General features: G+C 38.6%; 1 protein-coding gene across 1 annotated transcript in view; it reads right to left on the bottom strand.

Moving 5' to 3' along the window:
• Positions 1-8,774: 8,774 nt before the first annotated feature.
• The window catches only part of eri3.S (ERI1 exoribonuclease family member 3 S homeolog), a 166,210-nt gene continuing 162,315 nt past the window's right edge, over positions 8,775-12,669 (bottom strand). Inside the window, exon 8 of the mRNA XM_018260850.2 lies at positions 8,775-11,843. Coding sequence (XP_018116339.1) covers positions 11,761-11,843 — 83 coding nt within the window. The 3' untranslated portion in view covers positions 8,775-11,760. The remainder of the gene's footprint in view (positions 11,844-12,669) is intronic.

The following is a 12,669-nucleotide window of genomic DNA, read 5'->3' as shown; positions in this document are numbered from 1 at the left end:
ACAAATGTCTGTTTATTAATTTAAAAACCTCAACTGAATAAAGTTGTGAAAAAACAAAAAAATTGCTTGTGCACACCCTCCCTTTGTCACGACAAAGGGAGGGTGTACCCCCCCCAGAAATGTTGATACATTGGGGAGCTTACTCCATTTATTGTATCACCAATGTGAGTGTTTGTGGCTCTGTGTATATTGTGCACTAGTACCAGGACCAAGCCAGGTCAACAGGAAGCCTGTACCAACAATACTCTGTGTGTTAGTTACAGTTGTACAGTGGCCCAATTGTTTCATCACTTGTCTTCTAATTGTAACAGTGTCACCGGTAACTTTACACCTTCTTCCTGGAGCTGATCATTGGTCTTTGCCATTTTGACTATTCTTCTATCCAATTGAATGGTTATTTTCTTCCACCTCTTTCAGATTTTGGTTCCATTTTAAAGTATTTGAGATCATTTTAGCTGAGCAGCCTATCATTTTCTGCACTTTTAATGTAATTCCCTCTCCCATCAACTGTTTAATCAAATTACACTTTTCTTCTGAGCAATGAATGTCTTGGACATCCCATTTTACTCATATTTTCAGAGAGAAATGCACTATAACCATACATGTCTATACAACATTTGCTGCCTTCCTTCCTTAAATAATTAAGGGCTGTAATTGACACCTGTTATTTTCACAGAATGAATGATCTCACTAATTTAACTCCATGCTGCTATTATTTTGAACAAGCCTCAGTTAATGATTCAATGACACAGAATCAGCAGCATGCATGTCATGACTGTTGGTTTTCTATTACTCTACTACACCTACTAGTAAATTAATAGCATTTCTACCAAAAACAGTGATTGATCAGGTTAGTGATGTCAGACTGCTATTATTCTGAATACAACTGTACTTTGGAGCTTGATCTGTTCCTATGTTAAAATTAGGGATGCACCAAATCCAGGATTCGGTTCGTAATTCGGCCTTTTTCACCAGGATTCGGATTCGGCCGAATCCTTCTGCCTGGCCGAATTGTTTCCGAATCCTAATATGCGTATGCAAATTAGGGCCGCAGAGGGAAATAGTGTGCCTTTTTGTCACAAAACAAGGAAGTAAAAAATGATTTTCCCTTCCATTAGGGTTCGGTATTCGGCCGAATCTTTCACTAAGGATTCGACGGTTCGGCCGAATCAAAGTAGTGGATTTGCTGCATCCCTAGAAATGAGCACATAATAGCACATATGTACTTTCTTTTTAACATGTTATGAATTTATAACTTTTATTTAAACACCTATTCCATTCAGAGCTGTATTTAAAAGAAATATGTACATGGCTATACATGCTGTGATTGATTATTGGAAGAAATGCACAAAACGTGTCAGACCTTTCGCAGTTTTTTTAACTGATGTTTGAAATAACTTTAAGTTCTTTTAAAACCCTGTGGTTGTGGTCCTATAATGTTCTAGTGTGCGCCACTGAAATTGGATTTCTGCTAACTGTGTCACCCTAACTATGTATTCGGTACCTGCAGGTTGTGTTATTTACTAGCAAATGATTTCCGACCCCCTGTGCAGAAATTCTAGTAATTGTTGTACATTAAGGGGCAGATTTATCAAAGGTCGAGGTGAATTTTCGAATGCAAAAAAATTCCAATTTTGAGCTATTCGATTCGAATTTGAAAAAAAATTGAAAATTAGAATATCGAAATTTATCATGTACTGTCTCTTTAAAAATGCTACTTTGACCATTCGCCATCTAAAACCTGCCGAATTGCTGTTTTAGCCTATGGGCGACCTCCTAGAACCCATTTGGAGTCAATTGGTGAAAAATCAAAGGCTTTTTTTTGGGAAAAACTTTGATTCGAGTTCGATCGAAAGCGATATTCCTTTGATTCATATGATTCAAATTCGGCCGAATACGGACCTATTCAATCGAAAACTGACCTTTTCGGCCAAAAAAGCTTTGACTTAATTTCGGTTGGTCTTTTTGAATTCAAATTTCTAAGTTTTTCAAATTTGAAATTCAACCCTTAATAAATATGCCCCTAATTGTCCCGTATCTCCCAGGTCCCATCACTGCTTTATGTATCAGCCATTGGCCACACTGCCCAGTTTTGCATTAAGAATCTGTTCTGAGACAACTCCCTGTACACTTGGCTTGAATTACTTTTCCAGAAGCTTCACATATTTGACAAAGTAAAAAGCTGCTTCTTTTTTTCACTGCTGAATCCCAGAAACAGTTCACAACATGTCAGGCCTGTCTTGTTCTTCCCCTGACATGTCTGCTGGCTTGTTAACAAGCTGAAAAGCAGAAATGGAAATAGAGACTAGAGGAGAGCAGCAGGTTGTATTTGATGGTGCACTGCTCCAAGCCCAGCTGTGTGAGACTTCAACAATGTCACTTTATTGGGAAACCCATTTGACTTGTCATTGGACTTCCTGCTTTCTGTATAGAAAACACAGGGGCAAATTCACTAAGCGCCGAATCGCCGAACGCTAGCGTTAATTCGCTAGCGTTTGTCATTTTCGTTACTGCGCAAATTCACTAACGAACGCTGGCGTAGTTTCGCTAGTGTTACTTCGCACCCTTACGCCAGGCGAATTTTCGCTAGCGACGTAACTACGCAAATTCACTAACTTGCGCAGTATACTGAACGCTACCTTTTACGCTAGACTTCCTTTGCCACCTCAGACCTGGCGAAGCGCAATAGAGTAGATAGGGATTGTTTCAAAAAAAGTCAAATTTTTTTCTAAGTCCCAAAAAACGCTGGCGTGTTTTCTACATGATGGGTCCCTTCATTTGCAGTGTTTTCTCTAGCACAAATCATGCATTTTCTGTAAACTCAGGGATCGGGATGACAAACCAAATGTGGGCAGTTGTACACAAACACATTCTCTGTTACTATCTCACGCCATTGCAGGTATAGGTGTTGTACCGTATTAGCCAGTCGAAATGTTACAGGGCAACCCTTTTGAAATAAAAAATAACAAAGTGGTATAATGTATATACAAACATTTCAAAAGGGCTGTCCTATCCCATGCCTGAATGCACATTAGTTATCTGCAGCTAACTCTGCCCAAATGTTCTTCTATTCTCTTATACACAACCCTGAGCAAAGCCAGATGCACATTAGTATGGAGGATGTATGCAGCCTTGTGATTGGTTTATCCATCCTGCAAGATTCACTATCCACCCACACCTGAGAATCTTCAGTAACAGAAAGCATTTACAGATGCTGAAATATTTTAATGAACTATTTAAAAAAGGTTGAAAAATTAGAAAATATGCACCAACCCATGTGGCTTACTTTGGCAACATTTTTGTAATAAATTTGTGACTAGAATGGTGTAACTGGTAGTAAAAAGATGATTTGCTCCTAATAAATACTACAAAGCAGGCTTTTTTTTTTATATAGATTTGCAACTAAAAGTTCAGTTGGTTTCAGATTGTTCACCATAAACAAAGACTTTCCAATTTCTTTCTATTTGTGACTAATATTGAAGTGTAAAGTTTCATTTTTCACCTTCTAAAGCAGCTCTGGGAGGGGAGGGGGGGTCGCCGACTCTTAAATGGATACATTTTGTTGATACATTTCGTATCTTTGTCCCTGCTGAGCAGAATCCCTTAGTTTTATTAAAGGCAGCTGTTAGAATTGATACAATAATTGCTAATATCCAACAGATACTGCTGAGAAATGTATCAACTAAATGTAACAAATTGTAACCGTTCAGAATGTTCTTGGATCGCTGAGCTGCCAGACTGAGACAAGAACATAAAAGACGGAAAACAATAGAAAAATGGATTTGTTTATGGAGAACAATCGGAAAATAACTGAACTGAAATAAGTGTTTGGAAGGTGAACAACTCCTTTAATAATATATTGAAGAATGCTGGAGGTTGTAGTCTGCCTTTTGGGTAGCCAAGATCAAGAACCAGATTTCTACTATCTTCATGTGTATTAATTGGCACTGTAACACAGTAAAGGCAAAGTAAATGCTATATATGATGTATATTCTCTTATTCAATGACCAAACTAGCATAAGAGTTTTTAATTAATACAGAGAGGTAACTGGGTGGGCACATTTTTACACTAGATCTCTGTACAGGTTATGAGTAGGGATGGGCGAATTTTATCGCCTTGTTTCACCGAGGAAATGACGCCCATAGACTTCTATGGCGTTGTGCGTCAAAAAAAAAGATGCGAGTCAAAAATATTCCACCACGCAACAATTTTTTTGACGCCCATTTAGACTTTAATGGGCATCGGCGGATTTTTGACGAAACGGGTCAAATTCACTCATCCCTAGTTATGAGTAGATGAGATGCTTCTACTCATGCTATACCAGCAGTGTCCTGTTACTGACCATGTGTGCCCTGGAAGTGTGATAATCTCTGTTTCATATGAGCATATCATACACAAACTCAATGCTGTACTTCTCTAGCAGTTTTCTGATTTATAGGACAGAGGGGAAACTCACCATCCCCCAACAATTTACTAGTAATAATGAATAATACTGAGTACAGGTATGAGACCTCTTATCCAAAATGCTCAGGACCTGGGTTTTTTTCAGATCTTTCCATAATCTGGATCTTCATCCCTTAAATCTACTAAAAAATCATTTAAACATTAAATAAACCCAATAGGCTGGTTTTGCTTCCAATATGGATTAATTATATCTTAGTTTAATTCATGTACAAGATACTGTTTTATTAATACAGAGAAAAGGGAAATAATTCTTTAAAATTTTGATAAAATGGTCTATGGCACGTGGCCTTCTTGTGATTCTGAGCTTTCTGGATAATTATTTTAACACAGATTATGAGAAGAAAAAACTTTGGCTAAAACTGGAGAGTGGAGGTGACAATTCCAGTGTTGAGAGTAGTTAGTTAAGTGGTTAAAGTTGGTAAATGTATCTAGAGCAGCTCTCTTTTTGTAACTAGGTACAGAGCAGGGGGGAAAGGAACAATACAATTCCCAAGGATCTATTTGAGTTAAGCATCATCTTTTAGAAGGACACTAAAAACCCAGTACAAAGTCAGAGACACTGGGAAAAGGAGTGACACTGGCTCTGGGGTCACAAAATGAAACTCTCTTCATCCCATATTTCAGGGCAGCAAATGGTTATCAAAGGATTTGCTGTATTGATTTGACGCTTCAGTTAAACGGCTCTTCTCTGCTGCACAAATTGTCTCAGAACCTTGAGTGTCATAAATGAAAAACTAGCAGTGAATAATTTAAAGCCCCAGATGAGAAGAAAACACCATTCTGTACAGCAAGTGCCTGTGATGTTCCACAAGGGGCACCAGCTATTTAGCAATGTGCACTATTAAAGGAGAACTGAAATGTATTTTTATATATTAAATGCTCAGTACTAAGTAGAGTATTGGCTAGTGAGCAGTGTATTGGCAAATCACACTTTTCTTTCTGCTCCAAAACTGTTCTTTTTGGCATTTACAGCCAAGAGTCATGTGATCGGCTCTTATAACCCGCAGCAAGGGATGAGCTCTAACCTAATGTGTCCCCAGTTCATAAACACGACTTACAGCAACAATCTCCATGGCCAAACACATCTGGACACTGGAACCTAAATTGGAATCCTCACAGTGTTCCAAACTGACTCTGGAAGAACTGTTAGTAGGGAGCACGGGGTTTTTATGGGTGATTAAAGGCAAACAAATCTAACATCACCATATGCGCTGCCAAGTTTAGTATGGAGGAGTAAAGAAGTAGCTAGTAATGTTGTACATTATTTTTGGGCTTCTGTACCAGTCCAAGGCAACCACAGTCCTTTAGCAGTAAGATCTGTGTCTCCAAAGATGCTGCCAGTAGCTCCCCATCTTCTTTTCTGCTGATTCACTGCACATGCTCTGTGCTGCTGTCACTTACTGAGCTTGACTGACTCACAATATACAGTATACATAGAATATAAATGTCACAATATAGGGCTGATTAGTAATTAATACAGATAATTACATCGCAACTTACTGTGCAACTACAATAAGAATTTAATCAGTCCTGTAGCATCAGCTTATATTACAGACAAACTTAATTTTCATCTTGTAAATTTATTACAACCCCTAAATTTAGCTTCTCAACAGCTGCTCAGAGCCCACTGAGCATGTGAGTGTCACAGACACTTTCCAAGATGGTGACCCCCTGTGACAAGTTTGAAGTCCTGGATCATTGCTGTTATTGACAAGCTGAAACTTTAGGCTGGTGCACAGTGTCGGACTGGGACACCAGGGGCCCACCCAAAAACCTTAGACCAGGGGCCCATCCTCAGTACTATTATTATTCCTCTCCTCACTCAACCTCTATTCTCCTAGTCTCTATTCTTTACACACTATAATCTATTTTTCCATCTATTTAGTCTCTGGCCATGAAATAGGCCAAATGTTTAGCAGCACAAGAACCCACAGACACCTGGGCCCACCGGGAGTTTTCCTGGTATCCTGGTGGGCCAGTCCGACACTGCTGGCGCAGCAGTATATAAGTTCAGTATATAAAATATGGTATTTTTAGCCATATTAATTTTAGGCTTTAGTTCTCCTTTAAGGCCAATGCCATTGAGATTCTGGAACATTTTACCATCTTGAAGTTTGGCAGAAATATGTGAGTTTGGCAGATGCCAGGAGAACATGTCCTGCCTGAATGTATAATAGCAACACTACAGGAGATATTCAGTATGTCTGGGGCTGTTTTCCATGGTTTACAACAGGACCCCTAGTCCATTTAAAGCAGACTTTAAAGGAGCACTATACCCCCTCGTTCAACATTAAACATCTATGTTTTTTGTAATTTCTTTTCAATTGTAAATTCTTTTAAATAGGGCAAACGGAGTCTTGCTATAGAGCCTTTCCCCTTGAGCAGAGAAGGTCTTTAACCTCTAGAACTGATAAATGATCATGTTATGGTGCACTTGCTTTGTGTGTATTGTCTTGCTTTGTATGGAATGTTATTGTCTTAAGGCTCCAAATGGAAGGCCATGATTTTTTGTAAAGTAACTTGATTCTGAGCTACACCATCAGCTAGTTCATCATTGTGACATGGATTTTAGAGGCTAGCAGATGGAAAGCTGACAACTCTTTTAATCTTGGGCAGCAGTGTGGACAGCTTAGCTATGGGTGAAAGAATTTGCAGTCCTTGGCTTGTGCTGTTTTAGGTGGACTTGGTGATCTCTGCATTGTGACTTTATGACTGTACAGCTTTGGAACATTTAAAGGCAGGAGCTTTCTCAGTAAGCACAATTCACACTAGTTGTTTCCAAGTTTACTTCAGGCAGTAGCAAATTCAATGCTAGGTTTACATCTATTGCAGAACCAAAAAGCCTAAAGTATAGTATACAAACTGATCATCTACCAAAATGCACAACTCAAATAAGAGAAGGTCTTATGCTGTAGTAACTGCAAACAACTACATGCAAAATGGTCCATGCTTCTTATATCCCCCATCACAGTCCAACTTCAGTCCATGTCTGGGTGGTGGAGCCCACTGCTACTTCAGCCTATGTCATTCTTGCAGTACTACCTAGACCACAGTGCAATAGAATGTCCCACCTGGATATGTCAGACCCTAAGGTGCCTCTTTGGGCAAAGCACCTGTCCTGGTAATACCCTTGCATACCCACATATGAACAGTGTCAGACTGGCCGACTGGGATACCAGGAAAAGTCCCGGTGGGCCAAGGTGTCAGTGGACCCTGATGCTGCTAAACTTTTCACCTATTTCATGGATATTCCCTATTTCTATGAGAACAAAGGCTAAATAGATGGAAAATGGAGTATAGTATGTAAAGAAAAGACACTAGGAGAATAAAGGTTGAGTGAGGAGAGGAAGAAAAATAGTACTATGAGTGCACCCCATTAATTGATGGGCCCCTGGTCGAAGTTTTTTGATGGGCCTCTGGTGTCCCAGTCCGACACTGCCTATGGGATTTTTAGAATTGTATTTATTAAATAGTGGGTTATAATTTTCACCTATTAATACGTGGGTGAGTTATTTATTACGCTCTATACTCACATTTTGATTAATCTGCCCCTAAATGTAAATAAATTTGAGCATTCTCATAAACTATATATATATATATATATATATATATATATATATATATATATATATATATGTATATATATATATATATGTATATATATATATATATATGATTTAACTCATTTAGTTATCTAATGTAAATATAAAAACTTGACATGAGGGGTCAGGCAATACCAGTGGAGCCCAAACAGGGAAAATTTCCTTCAGTGATAGATGTCTATATAACATATATATGTAGCACTATTCACATCCAGTTGTTGTGAGAATGAGACCTTGATGTTCTCTGGTGGGTCCCTAGGAAGCCCAGTCTGGGTAGAGAAGCAGATAAATGCAATAACCTGTGGCAGTTCAATAAATGGGAACAAAACAATGCAAGGGGGAACTCTTACCAGGCAGAAGAGGGCTTGAAATATTTAACCAATGTCTATATGGAACTGACTGACTCTGAAGGCTTCTTAAGATCCACACATAACAATGATCTTTGCTGATAAGTAGACACAAAAGCACCAACAATTGGCTCACATAAGTTATACTGTTCTTCTCATCTTCATTTAGGACTTGCATATTTCAATGCTCGGTCTGGTTTACTGGATTTCAGGTATTCTGGACCCACTATTCTCACAGGGTTTGCCAGTTCTGGTGTCTAGGAAATCCTGCTGCTAAGGAAATATAAAAGTAGTGTGGCTATTTAGACAGTCGGACCCACAAACAGACAATGATTACACATATACAATGCACACAAGATCTTAGCTTCATTTGTTTTATTTTTCTTGTTTATTTTGTTCATTTATTCATTTTCACTTATTTGGAACAACAACACCCGTCGTGCATTTGAAGTATCGGTGAGGTCTGTGCCTGGATACTCCTGCTTCATGGTTTTTCCCTGTTGCTGCAGGACATGATATTACTGCCTCTTTCAGATGGGAAGTTATCTGAAGGGGTATCAGTGAGGGGCAGGAGGCTAAGTCTTTTTGGAAAAAAAAGTAAAGGGACAACTTGTCTCACATTTGAAAAAGCAAAGCTAATGTTCATTTTATTTGTAGTTCAAAGAAAGGGAACTCAATTCTAGTAACAGTATCTCTCTCATATGACATCCACCTTTAAACGTTCGCTCCTAGGGAAAACCCGACATTATAAAATAGTTTGTAGCGAATATTCTCGTGTGTGTGTTTCATTAAGACTGGGTTCATTTTTGAGATAATGAAATTGAAATCATATTTTTAAACGTGTAACAGATGGAGGTTATAGCTGGCAAAAGGGCTTTAAGAGACTTCTCAACCGCATGGATAAAGTCTCTGCTTTTGTTTGCATTTAGACTCAGTGGCCTCATTTACACACAAATAGAAAATTGCTTTTCTAACAGACAGACGTGCATATGTGCACACATATACCATAGGTTGCTGATAGGACTTCCCTTTGTGTTATTACCCCATGACTTATCAGAGTGGATGGGAGCGTCACAGAATAGCGACCCATCACTTTACAAAGAAGGAAGCACAGCCTGTCTTTACCAGAGGTTTGCTCATATCATCCTGCAAAGACCTCAGCTGCGACTATTTGTGCAACACACAGTTTTTTCTTCCTCTTTAAACAATCTAAGACTTTTTTGTTGACTACTGAATGTATCATATTATTATTTAGTAAAAAAACAAAAACAGCTTAATTCTGGTTACAGGTCTTTGAGTTTCTTTCTGGAGCTGGCACTGCTCTGTGGGCAAAACAATTACACAAACAGTGGCGTAACTAGACTGGGCCCCACAGCAAATCATTTTTCAGGCCCCCATAATGTTTTGAGGTTGACTTGTTTTTCCAATATTTTATTGAATTTATATATGAATTAGGGCCTCATTGGGCCCCTTTACCTCCTGGCCACCTCTGTACACAAATACAAATCTTAAAAAACTGTAATATAATCTACACTCAGTCTCTTGCTGAGAAGTCTCAGGCAGTGTGACTGTCAATCAGATATCAGACATTATCTGTTTCATACAATCAGTAGAACATGTGAAAAGATTTGTTTGAAAAAAAAATGTCATCATATATATATATATGTGTGAGTGTATATAAATGCCCAAGGAATAAATCTGTAATTCAAACCTTTAGAAATGATAATTCTAGAAGAAGCAATAGCTGTGGCTTTCCAGCTGACAGTGTTACAAATGGAAGAAACCACAGAGATTCAGGAGATAAAAGTTTCTTGCCCAAAAAGTTGGCAAGGGCAGTGCAAAATTAAATCAAAGATTATTACTGCAAGGGTTTAGGCTAAAATTGAGGTGATGGGTGCTTGTGTTTGAATTGTAATTAAAAAGTAATTTTTTTATAAACTTTTTCTTAACACAAAAAAAGTCTACCGTCTCTCATCCAACCTTTCCATTTCTCAAATGCAGAGACTGGCTGGGAAACACATGGGTCAAACTGCATGTCATTTTCATTTAATAAATAGTATATGCAAATAAAGTTAGGCAAATTTGAATGTGGTAACCAAGATCGTATAATAGAAGAAACATTTCATGTATTCTACTGTTGGTTAAGATGTAGCACATACTGTCTTTCCAGGAGAGGAACACCTTATAGATCAAATAACTGGATGATACCCCAGTTTGAGTTCTAATTTATCATTTTACCTCTAGTTGCTAACCTGTGTTCAGGCAGACAGTTCTACTGAATACAGCATTATCAGATATATTTTATCGCATGCCAAACTCTGAAGGCTTGTTTTGGCATTTAATCTGCTACTGTAAAGTACCAGAAAACCACCACATTTCAAATTCCAACAAATCTGATTGAGAAAACACACTGCTGAGAAACCAGGCCAATAGAAAGTGGGAACGTAGGTCTTACAAAGTTAACTGACCGGATAAATCAACAGCTGATAGGAGCAGAGAGAGAGAGAGAGATAGAAGACTATAGAGTGACATTAGTGAATAGCATGCCTTCCAGCAAAAACCCAAAGACCACTACCAAACTATAGGAGCATGTCAGCAGGGAACCTAACTACAAGTACCTAAAACAAAAAAAAAATCTAACAAACAAAAAGCACCGCAATGAGCCCAATGCCACCACTAGCGACATAGAATTTATAATTATGCATTGACCATACTAGATATATTGATACTGTAACTTTAAGCAGGATATCAATATTTTTGTTATGTTATACAGAGTGTGGGTGTAGAAAGGGCAAAGCCCAAAACTTTCCTATAAACCTCTATGAATGCAAAGGGAGTTTGTCCCTACACACTTATAGAACATTCTTAACTACATGTATTTAGGGTTTCTTCGTGAATTATTACACCATTAAAATACTGTTTTCAGGAAGGTTCATATGGAAGTTTCTACCAGGATCTCCATCACACACCATAGACAAGAAGAACCTGTTCAGAAAATCTATAGCCATGCGTTAACTTTGTTTGATAGGCTGTTCTCTCGCGAGGCCTTCATACCCAAAGTGGGTAAACTGAGTTAAAAATGCATGTGGGATGGGTTGGAATTGCAATGGCATATTGTTTAACAGATATACACAGAGATAGCTGGAGTTGTACGAGACATATATATACAGGTATGTAACAGATTTCCAGCATTGGTTCTTTTCTTACACCAATGCTCAGTCCGTAACAAGCTGCGGTTCCACTCCACCTTGAGTCCTGTATGTCCTGTCATGTGAGCACACGGTAAGGGAAGCGCTACATGCAGCCTCCTGCCCCACTCCCACCCCACAGCCGTCCCGTAACTATATCAAATGCGCCTGGAGGTCTGCTTGAAGATGAAGCCTCGATGAGCGAGTGTCTTCATGATGTTAGCAATGTTCCTGCAGTCATCTGTGGATAAAAGCAAAAGAGAAGCTGGTAACTTAATTGAAGGGAAATACAGAGAAAAAAAAAACCAAAGAATTAAAAGTCACCAGTTACCCAAAACTGTCAAAATCTTGTACATGGCAGAATGAATTCTCTGGCATCACGTTGTTAACATATCAAGTGGGTGTTGGAGGGATTTGAGAGTAGTAGTCAAACAACAGTCTAACAAAATGTGTTAATTATGACACCTTAATACACAAAATATTTTGTAGTAAAAGCCCTCTCTAACAAAAGAGAATAACTGAGGGTGCAATGAAGTTACTTAATATTTCCTTTATATGCAACTGATACTCTGGGAAAGCACTAGGGTTGGGGTGGATACCCCTACTTGTAACCCCCCAAAGGCAGTGATTCGATAACAAGACGAATGCCCATTCTGCGAAATGTCTCCTTTCTCTGATATATTGCTCTGGTTTATGCTTGTTGATAGATTTCTAATAAGGCTCATATTCTTTATGCCCATGTAATAAAAGCTTCTAATGAGGTAAAGGTAAATGACCCTCACCATGGATGACATATTATTAATGTCCCTAAGAGATTTTAAAAGTAGTAGCCTTTCCCCCAATAATTACAAATAAAAAGCAACTTCTCATATAAATGGCTGTATGCGCTGTGCAGGATAAGCAGCTTCCACTGGAGGGGGTTAAACAGAAAGAGAATGTGTGGAGCAAGGGAGGGAGCATTAGTGGGGGTGAACAGGCAGGACAAGAACAGCCTCTAAAATAGAACCTGGACTTAAATTGATTCCTGCTGTCTATATTTCATGTTGGAAATTGGCTTGTAAATCCAT

The sequence above is a fragment of the Xenopus laevis genome, chromosome 4S, assembly GCF_017654675.1.
Source record: "Xenopus laevis strain J_2021 chromosome 4S, Xenopus_laevis_v10.1, whole genome shotgun sequence".
Lineage (NCBI taxonomy): Eukaryota > Metazoa > Chordata > Amphibia > Anura > Pipidae > Xenopus > Xenopus laevis.
This window is presented reverse-complemented; position numbering and strand designations above follow the sequence as displayed.